The sequence below is a fragment of the Typopeltis vanoorti genome, chromosome 2, assembly GCF_054136105.1.
Source record: "Typopeltis vanoorti isolate ZY-2024b chromosome 2, IOZ_Tvanoo_1.0, whole genome shotgun sequence".
NCBI lineage: Eukaryota > Metazoa > Arthropoda > Arachnida > Uropygi > Thelyphonidae > Typopeltis > Typopeltis vanoorti.
The window spans coordinates 176948539-176967635 of NC_143550.1; the positions used below are offsets into that span (position 1 = coordinate 176948539).

A 19097-nucleotide genomic window follows, 5' to 3' on the forward strand; every position below is an offset into this window, starting at 1 on the left:
AAAACGTTTTAAATCAGTAACTAAATTATTTCATTCTGGTGAGTGATTTTTTAAAATAGTTAGCCATAAAAATGTATAGATTGAAAATTTTTAAAATCTGTAACATTTATTTTTAAGATGTATATAGGTGCACTGATCGAATTTTAGAGGCGCACTAATCGGATTTAGGTTTCGAAAAAAATTATGCACTAATCGAAAATGCATTAATCGTGTTTTTGATTAATGCGTGGCGCATTAATTGAGGGATTACCGTACATTTTTATGTTGGAACACGGTGTTAGTAATAACCAGTCCATATCCCAAGCAGAAATCCAACATGTAATTGCCATTATTACTAGTTTTGCTCTTTTCTCCAAATTTTCCCCAAATATTTTTGTATGTCCAACAATCATTTCCTACTCTGCTATTTAGAACCACAACAAGGACCAGTTTTTCATTGTGTCAGTTGCTTTCTCTGAAGCCTCAAAATATTCTTCCACTTCTACCTTAGCAGAACCTTATGTGGGACCATAGGCACAAATAAAAGTCTCATTGTCCAGTTTCCCCATTCTGATATTTGCCGGCATCATTCTACTTGAGACTGTCTTCCATTCAAGAAGATTAGCCTCATATTTAGTGTTGAATTCTCTGGCTGCTCTTTCGTTTCCTTGATTGTCATTGCCTGATTATAACGTTTTGTATTTATTGCTCAGAAAGTTCTCACCAATTTTTGCCTTCTTTGTTTCGGTCACTCCTATTATGTCGATCTGGTACTTATTCAATTTCTCAGTTAGCTCCATTTCTTTGCCATTCAGGTTCTTATGTTGAAGGTACCGAACTTGAACTCTGGTGATGTTGAGTTGGGGTGTGTTTTAGGATTTGTTCTGGTAACTGACTTTTCGATGTTTGCCCTGGTTCCCTGGCAAAAACAGTGGGACTCTTGTTTAACCAGGCGACTAATCAGCCGGCATGAAATTCTGTCATGTCGTATCATTTTATATTTGGGTTTAAGCCAATAAGAGTACAATTTGGCTGGCTAAATCCCAAATTGCCAGACTGTTCTTGTTTATTCAGTATCCAGGTTGATACCTAACAGGGTGCACCACGAGAAGGTTAGGATTGGACATTAGGTCAGAAGCCCTTGTCGGTTCTCCACATTCCTTTGACTATGTAGAGGTCTCCTCTCAGGTATACAGCTTTGAACCTTAAGCACCCCTGATTAATTTCATTAGTTTTTTTACTACTGTGTATGTGTGCGCGTGCATCGGCAATTTTTTATTTATAGAATGGAATTTCATTACAGTTTTAGTATATGATAATGCCAATGTTTTTGCATCTGTAATGAAAGTTTTTGTTTTAGGAAGGGGAAGCAGAGGTAGCATCAAAAATGCAGGATCTTTCTCTTGCTGAAGGGGCTCTTCCTCGTCACCTCCATATTGCAATGTTTACTCCTGGAACAGATAGCCGCATGTTAGCTATGCAACAACTTTCACGTCATTTAGTTGCACTTTGGGTAACAGGCCATCCTACAGCTATGGGTCTTTTGCAGAGACTAATAGTAAGTGTCAGTTTTTCTGTTTTGTGGTTGGTTCATTAAATGGCACATTTTAAATATTTCATAGAGATATTATCTTAAGATATCATTTATAAGTGTAGCATCCCAGAATGTAATCAATGGTTAACTTTAGTGTTACATTATTCCAAATATTAAATTTTTTTTTGATAAGCACAGAGTTTTATGGGTGTCATATGCTGCATATCCTTTTTATAGTGTTTGGCTGTTTTTTTTATCACTGATTTTCTATTATTCTGCTCTCTTCGTCATAAAAGTTAATGCTTGCTTTGCAAATTAAAATCTACCATTAAATTAGAATCTGACAAATTAATTCTTAAATTTCATATTTTTAAGTTTGGAAATAGCACTAAGTCATAGTATTATTTTTGGTTGATACCATATTTATGTATTTAGAATAACATGTGATGTTTTGCCAGTGTACATTATTGATATTGGGATATAGAAACCCTCTGCCATGAACTGAAAATAGAAGGTTTCCATGTTTCTTTTGAGTCCTTTACTCATTTGTACATTTTTTAAACCTATGCACTTTATATAAAGATAAAGAGCCAATAGGCTTCACTTTGGCGATGTAACATTATTTAAATTAAGGGGATATTAAGTACATTAACATCTCTTTAGTATTAAATTCATCTAAAGAGTATTCTTGTCTTTGTTCTTTAAAACCTTTAGTCATTTTTTGTAGTCCATGGATTTGACAATAGTCTCTTCTGTGACTATATGAATCAATATATGAATATGAAATGAATCAATTCACTTTCTTTTCACTGATCCAGTTTTCATATCTACTGTATACATCGTCATTGGAAAGACCATTACTTTAGCAATTCTGACTTTTGGCCTTACTAACATGCCTTTCATAATTTTTGTGAAGTTTAACATATCCCCCCCCCCATAGCTATCCTTGTTTTTAAATTTTACCGCCATTGGTTATTTCAGAACTCAATAAATCATAACTTTTGGCCATCTCTGTTTGATCTCCCTCAATCATAAATTCATACAAATTGCTGGAAGCCATTGTTTTTGTTTTTCCAATGTTTTAATTTAAGCTAGCTTTTGCTTTTCTTCTTAATCAAAAGAATTAATCACTCCAGAGCTTCCTTATTTTCTTCCATGAGTGTTGTATAATATGCATATCTTAAATTATTTTTCTGTCTTCAGTCTCAATTCCTGCTAGATCTTTATTTACGTTAGCCATTCTGATAATATATTCACTCTGAGGTATTATAAAGGTAGGGTAGTGATACGCTTGACCTTTTCCTCTTCTTAACCTAACCATACATTTCTCTAATTAAGAGAATTAGATGCTCAGGTATTCTCATTGCTCTCTCTCTCTCTCCACATTTTGCAGTCTATTATGATCAACGCTGTTATAATCAATAAAAATAGATGAATACATTCTTTTGAAACTCTCTTTTTCTTTCCATAATTCATCTGGTTTCTACTTTCTCTACCTCTCCTAAAATTTCTGTACTCCAAAATTTTTTGGATTACTTTTAATGTAATTCTACTTGCAGGTAAAATTAAGGCAACGGATCTGTGATTCTCTGGATTTTTACTTTTTTTTTGGATTTGGAGTGAATAACCGATATTCTGATCTTTAGGCCAGTATATATTCTTTGAAATCTGAAAGATTTCAATTCATATATTCACTTCTTTGTCCTTATCTGCCTGTTAATTCTACTGACACTGTAGAAGGAGATTTTCCTTTTGGAATCTATTCCATTGCCTGTCTCACTTTTTTGTTACCATAGTAGGTTCCTCAACAAATTCTCTCCTTTCAGTCTCCTTCAGTAACAACATTTTTCTTGTACAAATTTCATTTCAGATAATCAAATTGATTATCTGAAATGAAATTTCAGATAATCAAATTGATTATCTGAAATCTGCTGTATTACACTCATCTGCAATTCCATTAGTATGTCTTTATAAGCTTAATCTAATTTATCATAACTTCTAGAATGAATGAATGTAACTTATTTATCAGTATGTTCCCTGAGAACTATAGATATTCAAAGAATGCCATCATTTGATTTGCTCTTTCCCTTCATGTTAGGCTGAGTGGCCTATTATGGCCAAATAACTAACTTGGATTTGATAGAAAAATTAATGCTATGATAATATTATAGTGTATTAGTGTAAATTTTCGTGTTTTTAGAGTATTAATATATTTATAATATTTTATTGTGATATTTATTGCGATATTGTCAGCATGGCACCAATGTGACGAACAATGGCTGCAAAGACCACATTGTCTGGTGATTTGAATTTGCGGAATATTATTTGGTGCAGTGTATGCGAAATGAAATGTATGTTTGACAAAATTAAAGAATATGTGGAAGGAAATTGAAACAGAAGAGAGTGTGTGTGTGTGTTAAGTGTTTTGAAAGTGAGTGTCTGTTAGATGATGAGAATGCAACAAATGCCGAAGATAAGATGGAAAATGATGTTAATAATGTCGAATGTGTGGCCATGGAAATAGAGGAGAATGAAATGGATATCAAAAAAGAAATAGCATGCTTAAATGTTATCTTTCATAGGTCAAAGCACGAAATTGGAAACTGCAGAAGCAGAAAGAGTTAAGCAGGGCTGAAAAAAGAAAGAAGCATGTGATCCAAAAGAATAATAAAGATCGACTGAACAAACAAGAAAAACAAGTTAAGAATAAAATTATTTATGGAGACTCAATAATTAGGGGAGTACTTAAAGAAAGTATGACAAAATTGTGTTTCTCAGGAGCAAAAATTTATGATACTAGCCAAGCCATCCGTATTCAGAAAGTTAAGTCAAAGAATTGTCTTGGTTGGTACCAATGATTTGAGAAGTGAGAAGTATTCTATGAGGAAGGATGTAAAGGAGTTGTTAGAAGAAGCAAAACTGAAGAGCGAGAAGGTGTAGATTGTAAGTCTCCTACCACGCAATGATAGAAGCGAACTGAGGAGGGCATTGTAAAGCCAATGAGTCTATACATAGATTGTGCAAAAGCAAAGCAAAGATTGTGTAAATGATGTAGAATTTGTGGATCCGTGGTCTCTGTTTGACGGAAAGCAGGATTTGCACAATGCAATGGGCTGCATCTGAATGGTTTTGGTATTATCTGGAGAGAGCTTTGTTCACCGATCATACTGACGTGTAAATTCAGGGAAACTTAAACAATTAGGGTGGAAGCAAGTGAGTTTGTGTGAAGGCAACCATGAAGTGAGAGTGTGAGAAAGACCAAGTGGGGAATCTGGTCTCTCAAGCAAAAAGTATTGAATAGGGTAGTTAATTCAGAAAGTAAAGGTAGGTGGGGGAATTAAAGGAATGTTGCCGTTTCTATATACTAATGCCAGAAGTACCAGGAACAAGGAGGAATTTTTGGTATTGGTTAATGCAACCTTGCCAAAAGTTATAGGCATTAGTGAGACTTGGCTAACAGCAGTTACAGGGATTAAATGAAAAGGGTTTAATTTTTTCAGGGAAGATAGAGAAGTTAGGATGGGGGGCGGGGGGGTGCTGCTGATGATAGCAGATGAATTGTAACCAAAAAGAATAGCAGACAGGTGGGAGGGAAGCTGTTAATTTGAAGCAAGTGAGTAAGAGCAATAAAACAAAATATACAGTTGGTTGTTGCTCTAGGCCAGGGAGTTCGACAGATGATCTGGAAGACATGCATCACCACATTAGTACAATGAATACAGATCGAGTGATTGTTATGGGAGACTTCAAGTAAGGAGATATATATATATATATATATATATATAGACCTGGAAGGAAGAAAGATCACATGGCAGAAAGGAAATAGAATTTATACACCTGGCAAGAGTATTGGACCTGGTCATAGGATCAGAAGAACTATCCATAACCAAGGTGACAACATTGCCTCCAATGGGGGACTTACACCCATTGGTGAAAGTGACCATACGGTCTTGACTTGGGAGATTGTAAAACATGAGGAATATTCTATCAAGAAAGGGGTATTTGTGGAACTACAAGGCAGGTGATTATTACATGCTTAGGAAAAAGCTTAAATCTACACCATGGCATAAAACACTGCAGGGTAAGGATGTTAGTAGTGTATGGGATATATAGTTAAGGGTCATCATCTAGAGCAGGGGTCTCCAAACTACGGCCCATAGGTCAGATGCGGCCTGCGATATGATTTTATCTCGCCCCCAAATTGTACTAATTTTTCAATAAGAATCCACAAAAAAAAACAAAAAAAACATGGAGTCTTGATAGATTTCAAATGCATTAATTAAAATTGTGTTCAAAATATATTCCTGAATAGCAAAAAGTAACCATAATCCAAGTTATTATGGTCTTTCTGAATGTAAAGGTCGGTTAAAATGGACTAAGAAAAAAAATTTTAAATAATTCAAAACAAAATAAAAAAGTTACATCCGAATAAACTTTTTTATCAACAAAAAAAATTATCTCGCACGAAATAAGAACACTTAAAAAAGTCAGTAAAAACACGGTTAAAATGAACTAACGAGTAAAAAATGAAATAAAATCAAAATTTCCTGATCTGTATTCATTGACAAAAAACTCGAAGTTATACGAAATTAAAAAAAAAGTTACATGTAAATTGTCGGTGTATATTCGGTTGAAAAACTAAAATTGACTAGCAAAAATTTACCGATAGTGTTGGTTGTCATTAATATACGATAATTTAATCTCACATACTCTAATCAGTTTTTATCTGCTTTCAATAAAACTTATATATCTAGTTCTAGAGTTTTTTATTACTACGGTCCGCTGAACAGTGCTGAAGTACCCAATTTGGCCCTCACTGCGAAAAGGTTGGAGACCACTGATCTAGAGGAAGCAGTATTAAATTGTATACCTAGGGTAAGGAGGGTTAATCGGGTAGGAGTTAGGTGGATGAATAATATCATTAAGCACAAGCAGCAGAAGAAGAAAATGCTGTGGAGGGTATATAAAGAGAAAGGAGACAAGCAACCTCATGAACAGTACAAGGCTTAGGCAAGAAAGGTGACCAGCATGGCATGGAAGGCAAATCAGATTATGAGAAGAATCTAGCCAAGCAGGCCAAAGGAAATCCCAAAAAGTTCTTTCATTATGTGGCAAGTAAGAGGAAGAATAACTATGGAAGATTAACCTTAATGAGTGGTGATGGTCATGTTGAGACAGAATCAGATAAAATAGCTGGTTTACTGAGTGACCACTTTGCAAGCATATATTGTCCTAGTGAGGTTACTTCTTTAACTTGGCCAGATACTAAACATGGGAACAGAGGTTGATGAATTGGAGGTTCTTATGATATTGCAAAATTTCAATGTAAATACTACTGTGGGATTAGATGGGATATCAGCTATGGTTCTGCGAGAATGCGCAAGGGAACTGGCAGTGCCTTTGACTAAACTGTTTACGTCTCAGCACTGGTTGAGTTCCAAGGGAGTTGAAAGAGGGCAAAATTATTCCTTTGCATAAGAGTTCTAAGACTACAGTAGCAAATTATAGACCAATCAGTATCTCAGACATGGTGGCAAAAGTATTAGTAAAAAAGGAAATTCAAGAATGAGTAGATAAAAATGTGATACTGTATGTTTATCAACATGGCTTTGTGAAGGGTTGGTTATGCCTTAGTACTAACTTTTTATAATAGAGTAACAGCCTGAATTGGATAAAGGAAATGGCTATATGACTTTGCTGGATTTTGTTAAGGCATTTGACACAATACCACATGGAACACTGCTATAATTAGAACAAATTGGGATAGACATGACCTCGTTAAGTGGATAAGAGGGTGGCTTCTGGACAGATATCAAAAAGTGGTATATGGAGGGCCAGAATTGAGGCAAAAACAGATATAGGAAATAACCTGAAATAAACAGATATAGGAAATAACCCCAGTTATTTGCTGACGATGTTAAATTAGGTAGAATAATAGTTAATCAAGATGATGTGGAGAGCTTGCATGAAAATTTAAATAGGCTGTCAGTATGGGCAGAAGTTAATGGGTGTCAGTTTAATGTCGAGGAATATAAAGTTATGCATTTTGGGATAAATGGACTACAAGCTGTGTATCACATTGATGTTACACTCGTACTTCAGGAAATAGATGAAGCTAGAAATTTAGGGGTAGTTAACTCATGGAGTTAAACTTTAGATTTAGAGGATATATTGCTAAGATAGTCTATAACAGTGTTTCTCAACTGTAGTCTGCAACGATGGGACAGGTGGGCCGTAGGCGGTGGAAGCAATAAAACTATATTGTTGTTCACTTCACCCCTCTTTTGTTATTCGTCATTCTGCCGCTAAATTTGTAGCAGCAGATTGACGAATAATAAAAGAGGGGTGAAGTGAACAACAATATAGTTTAATTGCTTCCGCCTTCCCCTGCTGTTTTGTCAGATTTGAAGTGAACATGTGTTATCCACATTTCAACCAATTGCTTGTTTAGAAGTGCTAAGTGATACTTGGACAAAGTGTGTAGTGAGTTAACCCCAGTATTTATATATTTATATATTTTTTGGAAACGTTTTTTAATAATGAAAAAGTGTCTTAGAACTAGGACTTTGAAAAGAAGGGCAAATAAAACAGGTGATGCTAACTCTAATTGTGATACACATGTTGTAATGGCGAGTAAATCTGATACTATAAAAGTAGAAGAAACAAGCAGTTCAAAGAAAAAATACAGTAGGAAATATAACAATTCATATTTGGAATTTGGGTTTACTTGGGTGTGGAGAAGAAAGTGAACAGAAACCTCAATGTGTTTGTGTTATGAACTGTTGTCGAATGAGTGCATGAAACCTGTGAAACTCCGACATTTAGAAACTAAACATTGTGATGTGAAAAATAAGCCAACTGAATATTTTCAGCGACGTTTAGGGACATTAAATCATGGGAAAGATATATTTTCGGCCATGGGTTCCATTAATAGCAAGGCAATGGAAGCATCTATCTCTTAAGTTTGTGCATAGTGAAAACAGGGAAATCTCATTCTATTGGAGAAAATTTACTACTTCCAGCTATAAAAGATGTGGTAAAAACTATGTTTGGCAACAAGTTACTAAAAGATGTTCATTTGATTCCTCTTTCAATGACACTGTCGGTCGCAGAATTAATGATATGGCAGGTGACGTCGAATCTCAGTTAATCGAAAGAAGAAGAGCCCTTATTAGGGCTCTTCAAATAGATAAGACTACTAATGTTACAAATGATGCGCAGTTAATATGCTACATAAGATATGCACATGATAACATTCATGATGATATTCTATTTTGTAGAACTTTGCCATCCCAAACAACTGGAGAAGAAATATTTCACACTCTCAATACACATAATATGCAAAAGGGAAAATGTATGGGCTTCTGTTTGAATGGAGCTCGCGCCCTTACAGGCAGGCATAGTGGAGTTGTTTCTATGGTCAAGGAAGTAGCTCCGGATATGAATTGGGTATATTGTTTCATACATAGGGAAGCATTAGCCTTCAAAAGAATGCCACCAGAATTTAAAACTGAGCTATACAGCGCTGTAAAGCTAGTTAATTTTATTTAAGTTTGACCGATAGATATCAGGTTATTTTCAGTACTCTGCGATGAAATGGGCAGTGAATATATACCGCTTTTGTTTCATTCTGAAATTCGCTAGCTTTCCAGTGGCAAAATACTTACAAGGTTATTTCAGTTAAGGCATGAAGTTTTATTGTTTGTAAATGAATGCAATTCTGATTTTGCATCACTCCTTTTTAACGATTTTTTTTAATAACCATGCTTTTTGAAGCATGGTTATTAAAATAACCATGTAAATATTATTAACACTATCCTATCTTTCAGACATTTTTTCGAAATTAAATGAACTAACTCTCTCCCTTCAGGGAAATTCTTTAACTGTTCTACGGCATGGCCTATGACAAATTATAAAGGTATTTGAGAAAAAACTGGTTTTATGGATTAATTATGTAAAAGACAGACAATTTGCACCTTTTCCAATATTGGAACCCTTTCTAGTGGAAAATGATATTTTTGTTGATTTTGAGTTTCTGGAAAGAGTTTGTGACCACCTCAAAAATCTGAAACGGAATTTTGAAACATATTTTCCGAATTATTTTCATAAGAAATTTCTGTGGGTTCGCGATCCATTTCAGGCTTACAATCACAAGAAGACCTTTCCTTATCGAAACAAAGAACAGTTAATTGAGCTTTCAAATGACAGTGGACTTAAAATGCAATTCCGTGATCTTGGTTTGGTTTGATTCTTTATCTCACCTTCAGTGAGAAGTGAATTACCCGAATTATCTGAAGAACATTGAAAATCGTTCTCTACAACCTGTCTTTGTGAGAAAGGATTTTCATCACTCCTTCAAATAAAAACAAATTACAGAAATTGTCTTAGTGTGTGTGCGCCGATCTTCGACTGAAGTTGACCAGTATTAAGCTAGATATCCAGCAACTCTGCAAAGGCCAAGAAGCTCAACCGTCTTATTAAAAGTAAGTAGTGACATAATTATATCATGTTATTTATTTGTTTAATAAAAATTAAAACTTTGTTTAATGATGATACACTTTTAATTGTTTACTTCCAATTTAATTATGTTTCAATATGTATTCAAACATGCTTTTAGATTTATTATATTATAAAAGGCACAGTATTTCCGAAACAAAAAGTGAAAATGACGTATAGGGAAATAAATTAAAAACTGTTTATTTTTGAAGTAAAACTTTAATTCTAATATTCTAAAATATTATTTTTCTTACTTTTCGGTTTGCAAAATCGTCGAAGTCTATTTCATCACCCAGTTGCTGTTTTATAGACAGTATGGCAAGATTTCTTAAATGCCAAAAAAGTGCCACCCAGGGTGGACCCCCAAGCTATGCCTCTGTAACTTAGTGGTCCATAGAATTGTTTTAGAAAGGTTGAGAAACTGGTCTATAAGATTACTTGGCTAGTGAAGAACACATTAGCAAGTAGAAATAAGAAAGCTTTAATTCCTCTTTATAAGGCCTTGATACATCCACATCTGGATTACTGTGCTCAAGTCTGGTCCCCTGGGTTTTCTGGGAATGAGGAATCAGTGGGAAGAGGATTCAGAAGTGAGTGGCCTGTGGAATGTTCCCTATGAGGTTAGATTGAGAGTGTGTGGATTGCAGATGTTGGTTGATAGGAGAAAAAGAGGGGAAATGATAGAAATATTTAATTTTCTTAAAGGATTTTATAGGATAGATGCAGGGCAAATGTTTCAGCACTTGGCTAAAGGGACCAGAACAAGGGGTCATCCGTGGAAGTTGAATGAAGGTGTGGTCAGTAGGGGTGTGAGGACTAGATGTTTTGCTTGGAGAGTGGTGAATGAGTGGAATGGGTTGCCAGAGTCAGTTGGTGAGTACTTTGTCTGTTAATGGGATGCCCTGCGGCACACAACTAGTCACATGCCCTTTTGGACTCAACTCCTGAATAAACCACTCTCTGGTATCTCTCCATCAACCACCTTCCTATCCATCCCCAACTGCTCCAGTTTACTGATTAGAGTTCCATGTGGTATCCTGTCAAAGGCCTTTGCAAGGTCCAGTAGAATCACTGTAAACCCATTACCCTTATCCAGTTCAGTCGTCACTGTGTTATAAAACGTGAGCAAGTTACTGAGGCATGATCTACCCTTCACAAAACCATGTTGTCCCCCATACAATATCCCATTTTCATCTATCCAATCCTGTATTCTTTTCTTGACTAATTTCTCCAAGACCTTGTCAACGATTCCTGATATGCTAATCGGTCGGTAATTTACAACAGCAGTCTTGGAACCTCCTTTATGCAGTGGAACTATTCCCCCCCCCTCTTTCCACCCCCTCGGGACTAACCTAGACCAGAGACTCAAATTAAACAAAATGGTCAAGGGTACTGACAATTCTTTAGCCGCTTCACATACGACACAAGCTGGTATACCATCCAATCCCACAGATGTATTGACATTGAGGTTATGCAATAGACTACTCACCTCCACTTCATTCACCACAATTCCTGTATAATCTATTGGTTCATTCATTTCTGCAATGTCACCACCTGGATGATATATTCTTGCAAAGTGCTCACCCAGTAACTCAACTATATCAACTGATTCAGTTACCTCCCTACAATCGGCATTTTCTTTAAAATCATGCTGCCATATACATTTTTTCTTTTACTTGAAACATATCAAAAAGTTGTTTATTTTTTTGCAGCTCAAGCTTAATGGTGTTATTCATCCATTTAACCCCTACTTGATTTATTATTCGGACTCTAGGTATACAGTCCACCATTGCTTCATGCAAACACTTCTTAACTGCCTCCCATGCACCATCAACTTCTAGCCCTTGCAGTTGTACATGCCATGGCACTGAACTAATCAAACTCCTAAGCTTGTCATGCTTACCAGCCCAGTAATTCCACACCTTTAGCCACCTCCCAAGTCAAGACCCTATGATCACTCTCAGCAATTGGTGGCAATGTGGTCATATTTGTTACAGCCAAATCCTCAGATGCAATTACTAGGTCAAGCACTCTCTGACCCCTAGTATTTTCCATTACATGCTGTTGCAGATAGTTATCCCTTAATAACCGCATAAAATCCAATTCCTTCCTCCCGTGTGTCCTCTCCTCACTCCAATCAATGTGATCATAGTTAAAATCTCCCATAATAATTACCATCCTTCCACTTATTTCTTCTATTTGCTTGTGCTTACTATCTCCACCATCTTTTCCATCACCTGGTCTATAGCAGCACCCAATTGTATACTTTGTTCTGCTAGCCACAATCTCACACCAAATGGCCTCAAATCTGCCCTTTTCTCTATCCTGCAATTTAACTTCTATTCTCCTTGGCTGCAGCTCATCAGCTATCATCAACAATACTCCTCCCCCCATTTTATTCTCCCTGTCATTCCTGAACACACTATACCCATCACATTCAACCCCACTAGCTATATCATCTACAGTCATGTGGTCCATGTTTCACTAATGCCAAAATAACTTGTGGTCTGGAAGTGCCAATCATGGCCAGAAATTCTTCCTTCTTGTTCCTAATACTCCTAGCATTAGTGTACATGAATTTCAGACCCCCATTAGCTCCATCCCTACCTTGATGCCTTATACTAACTATCCCATTCTGATTTGTTGTCCTTATTCGCTCGGGCATATTATACTCATTCATCCACTCAACTGCCTCCCTAAGGTCTGCATATCTACCCCCCCCCCCCCAATAAATATAGTTTTCCCTGATTCTGCACATCCACTTCATTCAACAACACTTTTTCAAGTCTCCTTACACCGAATCCATTCAAATGCAAGCCATCCAGCCATCCATCTTATATAGATCCTTTCGCCCATCGAACTCACTCCACACGTCCACAAATTCCACACCACTCATCATACATAACCCATGCATAAAGTCATTTGCAATAATGGCCATCCTTTTAAACACTTCACTGTCATACCGCAGCAAAAGACTAATCATCCTAACTCTCTCACTCTTTTCTTTTGCTACCTGAAACAATTCATTCAGGTCTTCTATCATTTCCATTTTATCTCCTTTCAAATCATTTGTACCTGCCACAACAATCATTTCTTTCACCCTTTCCTTTTGCTCTCTAATAGACTCAGTTACGTCCTTGATAGTTGCACCAGGTTGGTACATGTGATTATTGTGTTAAAATTTCATGTTTTATTGTTAATTGTAAAAATCTTTGTATCATTAGAGAATGTAGTATGAGGATATTCTAAAACAAGAATTGAAAATTCTCTTCAATAGATGCATCAAAAAAGGAAAAACATTGCAAATATGGAATAATGAAAACATTATTTTACTGCATAAATATAGATAAAATATAATAATATAATATAATAATGAATAAAATGAAAAAAAAAAAGCCAGAAAGAATGGAGAGATGTCTGCTAAACATAAAACTCAGAGATAAAACCAAAATGAAGAAATATGAACTAAAACAAACTTTTTAGATATTGTTGAAAATATACCTTGAAGGAAATGGAAATGGGGAGCACACACATTGGGAGACTCAAATACAATAGTTGGACTTAAGTCTTACTGGAGTGAAGGCCATATGAAGGTAAAAAGATCAGCTGGAAAACCTGAAAGAAGATGGTCAGATGATATAAGAAAAACAATTGGAACTCTTTTGCACCAACAAGCTCAGGATAGAAACAGATGAGAGAATTGGGAGACACCTATAGCCAGAAGTGACTATAAAAAGGGTTAAAAGAAGAAGAGAAGGCAGTTGACACAATGAAAAGGGAAAAGTTGGTCTTTGTAAGAGATCTAAACAGCAGAGTAGAAAATTATTAGTAGATATATTGAAATGTTGTGGGAAATTTGGAGAAAAGCAAAGTTAATAATAATAGTAAGTGCCTGCTAGATTTCTGTTTGTGACATGGACTAGTTATTACTAACACTATATTCTGATATGAAGATGTGCACAAATTCAAATGGGGATAAAATGCTCGATATACGGAATGGCTCATTTACTATGTTATTGTTGATAGTAAATGAGCCATTTTGTAGATTTGAAATTGGAAGTCCACACCATTTCATTTCGAGCATGATTACACTGAATATCATGTTGAAGAGAAGAGTGTTCAAGAAAAATTTAAAACGAATAAAAGTTGAGCAGCATTCAGAAATGAATTATAGATTCAGATATGCAAACCTTATTCAAGAGAAACTGAACGAGTTTGAAAATATACCAAACCTTGGAAATTTGGTGGCAGATCTTGAAGAAAACATTGATTGGGACAGAGAGGCATGTTGTAAAGTTGTCTGCAAGGATTGAGAAATGAGAACTTCGTGGTGGACTCTGGAAGCTAAACATACAGTTAAGGAAAAGAAAGTGTTTTTTTTTTTTTTAAATAACGAAACCTGTGGTGTGTTCATAATTAGAAGAAACACACGTATAAACCACAGTGAAAATTATTTAATTGTAAATATTTCATCCTAAGTATCTTAGGATGAAATATTTAGGATGAAACAAAAATATTCCTAATTTTTGTTTAAATACTGTACTGATGATGTCCTAAGATATTTAGGATGAAATATTTACAATTAAATAATTTTCACTGTGGTTTATACGTGTGTTTCTTCTAATTAAAAAAGAAAGTGTATCAAAAACAGATGGCAACTAAGTCAGCTTGTGCTATTAGAGAACAACACCAAGAAAGTGAAGTGCTGTGTAAAACTTGTTTAGTCATGGGAAGACTTGCAAGAATATACAAAATATCGGGACAATGGACAAAGATTCTAGAAGCTTTGAAAAAGCGTAGAAATGAAGGAAGGAGTGCTGTGAAAGGAATCAAAGATAACACAATATAAAAACTGAAGATACAGATATTTTAGATGTTTAGGGTGATTACTTAGAAATATTGCTAAATGAAACAAGTGGTCATAGAAAGAATAGTGATAAAAAAAATTTCAGCAGGATTGCAATCAGGAATATATACCAATACTTTAAAAAGGTCATCAGAAACTTGAAATATAAAAAGCAGTTGGGGTAGATGATGTTCAACCAGAAATATTCAGGTGTGGAGGTATAAAAGTTGAACTGTGACTACACTGCATAATCCAGAAGGCCTGGTCACAAACTCAAATTCCAAATGATTGGAGTAGAGCTCTCATAGTACCCATCTATAAAAAAAAGAATTAGAATGTGGGAATTAGAGAAATTTCTCTACTATGAGGATACCTGGTAAGATTTATGTAAGTATATTGAGAAGACAAATTGTGGAAGGGAACTTAGAGAACAAGTTAGGTTCATGCCAAATAGAAACTGTCATAATCAGATTTTCAGTTTAAGACAGATTGCTTAGAATTCTTGGGAATATAACAAAGCTCTGTGTTTAAATTTTGTAGATTTGGAAAAAGCACATGATGAGGTGCTAACTTAAGAGAAATGCTGTTTACAGTGCTATAGTTATATTGTGTAAATGGGACTTTATAGCAAGTAAAACATAGTCTGTATTTGAGTTGTAAGTTAGCAGTTAGAATTGAAGGAGGTAGAGAGAGAGAGAGATGGGTTGATGTTACATCAGGTGTGAGACAAGAGTACACATTATCTCCACTGTTATTTATCATGTATATGAATCACATTATGAAGAGAAATGGCATTGAACCTGATATCAAAATTTGAAATGTTATCTCAGTTGTTTACTTGCAGATAATATATGCCTAAATAAATCCAGTACAAGTCCAGTACAAATCCAGTACAGGATTTCCCCGACTGAATTGAATATCTGCTGTAATAAAATTGATACAATGATGATGAAAATAGACAGAAACATTAACATCAACTGCATCCTGAATGGAGAACAAGTAAAACATTTCAACTATTTAGGTACACATTTTTGTACAGTAAGACTAAACTAGCTGTGTATGTTTGAACACAAAATTGTGTTTAACTATGTAACTGAGAGCAGTGTTAGAAATAAAACTTTGGTCAAAGACTGGAGTCACAGATATGAAAGTTTTGAGAAAGATTAGGGAAGTGATCAGATGTCAATGACATTATCATATTAAAAATGAAGCTATTATGAGGAATGCTTAATGGTCAAAGCTATAACTGAGAGGAGACCTCCACATAGTCTTTAAAGGAATGCAGATAACTGATCAGGGGTTCTGACTTAATGTCCAATCCTCACCTTCTAATGGGGCATCCTGTTAGATATCTACCTGGATACTGAATGAACAAGAATGGGCTGGAAATCTGGAATTTAGCCGACCAGATTGTATTCTTATTGGCTTAAACCACAATATCAAATCATGTTACAACATGACAGAATTTTGTGCCGGCTGGGACGCCAGAAGGTTAAACAAGACCCCATTGTTTTCATCAGGGAACCAGGGCGAAGAGTCTGAAGTCAACAACTGGACCATATCCTAAAACAGACCCCAACTCAACAACATTATTAGAGTTCGAGATCGGTAGTGTTGACATAAGAAGCCTGAATGGCAAAGAAATAGAGCTAGCTGAGGAACTGGATACCTACTAGATCGACATAATACGTATGACTGAAACAAAAAAGACAAAAACTGGCGAGATCTTTCTGAGCAATAAATACAAAATGTTATATTCAGGCAATGACAATCAAAGAAAAGAAAGAGTAGCCATAGTATTCAACACTAAATATGAGGCTAATCTTCTTGAATAGCAGGCAATTTCAAGCAGGATGATGTGGGCAAATATCAGAATGGGGAACTGGACAATGAGACCTATTTGTGCCTATGGTCAGACAGAAGGTTCTACTAAGGTAAAAGTGGAGGAATTTTTTGAGGCTTTAGAGAAAGCAACTGACACAATGAAAATGGAAAAGTTGATACTTGTTGTGGATCTAAATAGCAGAGTCAGAAATGATTGTCAGACATACAAAAATATTTTGGGAAAATTTGGAGAAAAGAGCAAAACTAATAATAATTATTAATTGACTTAAGGAATTCACAACGTACAATAGAATCTAAATTAAATTAAATTAAATTTTAATATATATTTCCAATATTTCGGCAATGTCACGTTGCCATTTTCAAAGGAACTTACAATCAAGACACGTGCACGCAGGCATTACATACAGTAAATGAGGACGAAGCAAGAAGCTATCTTTTCTCCTAAAAGTCTTGATGGTGGCCCCTAGTGAGCTATGTAGGTATTCTTGGCTGTTGGATTGAAGGTCTCTTGATATGTCTCTCAAATTTGGGGCAGTCTCATGCACCCAAATTTGTTGAGGTTTGGCATGTTTATTAGGGCTGAGACTGATTCCATGAAAAGTCTTTCAAACTTGAACTTGCTACGGCGTATTATTGTGGCTTTCTTCCACTGTATTCTGTGGCATGTATCCAGAGCATGGTCTGCAAGACCGGAGCGGCTATACTGGTGAAAATGGATATAGTCCTTGTGTTCTGAAATTCTATAATTTGCTGTCCTGCCTGTTTGGCCAAAGTAGGACAGCTTACAACTGCAAGGGACCTGGTATACACCAGATAAGTCTAGGGGAAGTGGTTGGTCTTTAGTGGAGCGGATAAGGGATGCCAAATTTCTATATGGTCTGTAACAAGAGGTCATGTTTTCTTAAGATTTTGGTAATTTTTTCCGAGGTGTCTCGGATGTAGGGAATGGCGATGGATTTAGAGTAATCCTTGTTGTGAAGAGGGAGAGGGTTGTGATTTACTGGTTTCAATATTTTTGGGATTTTTTGGGGGGGTTAGCCATTAGCTTAGAAAGTGTTGAGGATGTGATTTAGTTCAGTGGTCAGGGCATTGTCATTTGAACAGATTAGTTTAGCCGTGTTGTATAGTGTCTTAATAACTTCACATTATTGTTGGGGGGAGGGAATTGTTGTTGAATGTATCTGCCTGTATGGGTAGGTTTTCTATAAACAGAGAAAACCAAGTTCCATCAGGCTGGCAGGTGACTAGTGTGTCTAGGAAAGGGAGGCTGTTGTTTTCCTCTTTCTCCAGGGTGAACTTGATTCTGGGGTGTTGGTTGTTTAAGTGTGTTAAGAAGGAGAGGAATGTATCTGGGCCATGTGGCCAAATAGCGAACACATCATCAATGTAGCGAAGCTGTATGGTTGGTTTTTGTGGGGCAGAGTTTAAGACTTTCTCTTCAAAAGTCTCCATAAAGAAGTTGGCCAAGGGTGGGGAGAGTGGTGAACCCATGGCTGCCCTCTCTATTTGTTTGTAGAATTTTCCCTGCCAAACGAAATAGACTGAGTTCATTTTGAACTGAAATAGAGCTGAGATATCAGGAGGAAATTTAGCTTGGATTAGCTCTAATGTTTCTTTGAGTGGGACATTTGTGAATAAGGAGGAGACCTCACAACTGACAATTACGTCAGTATGTTGAAGTGTAAGGTTTTCTATGCTGGCTTTGAAGTGGGCTGAGTTTTTTGTGTGTGATGGTGTGTTGTCAGTATAATGTGCGAGCGCTTTGGCCAAATGTTTAGCTAATTTGTATGTGGGGGAATCAATGCCATCCACTATAGGACGTAATGGCACATTATACGGGTATAGAGTTGAACGATTTTAATTTGTCAGTAATTTCCACAGGCCAAGAAGTGACCTTCTTAAGGAGCCTATGGAGTTTTCTAATTTGTGAGTTGGTGCGATTGTATTCAATGGCGAAGTAAGTAGCACGAATTAATAATAGAGCATTAAGCTTAGCTCTGTAGTCCGTTTGGTTGAGTACTACGGTGGTGTTCCCCATATCCGCTCTGGTGATTACTATTTCTTTGTGCGATGGAATCGCTGTGGATTCCATTCACGGAGATTCCATCGAACGCAATGCCTCCCAATACAGTAAAATGAAGCTGAAGTTATCAAGACAACTGAATCATCTGACCTTCCTGAAACGCTGAAGGGATAATCGGATAATCCCAAATTGTGTGAAATTCAAGCGCCGTTTCTTTTCACAAAAGGCTCTCCGAATTTTTAACCATGGCAGCTACGTTCTGCATTGGGAACAAATTGCCGCAACACGAGTTCTCCTAGCTGATGCAAACAAAGCTGTTCAGGCTCTTGAAGAAGGGCTTTCCAATACATTAAATCACAAGCTTTGGGTCTATT

At 36.1% G+C, this 19097-nt stretch overlaps 1 protein-coding gene across 1 annotated transcript in view; it reads left to right on the forward strand.

Annotated features, from left to right (window-relative positions):
- Rme-8 (receptor mediated endocytosis 8) overlaps positions 1-19097 on the forward strand; it is a 1025705-nt gene that overhangs the window by 293838 nt on the left and 712770 nt on the right. Inside the window, exon 18 of the mRNA XM_090414028.1 lies at positions 1340-1537. Coding sequence (XP_090270154.1) covers positions 1340-1537 — 198 coding nt within the window. The remainder of the gene's footprint in view (positions 1-1339; positions 1538-19097) is intronic.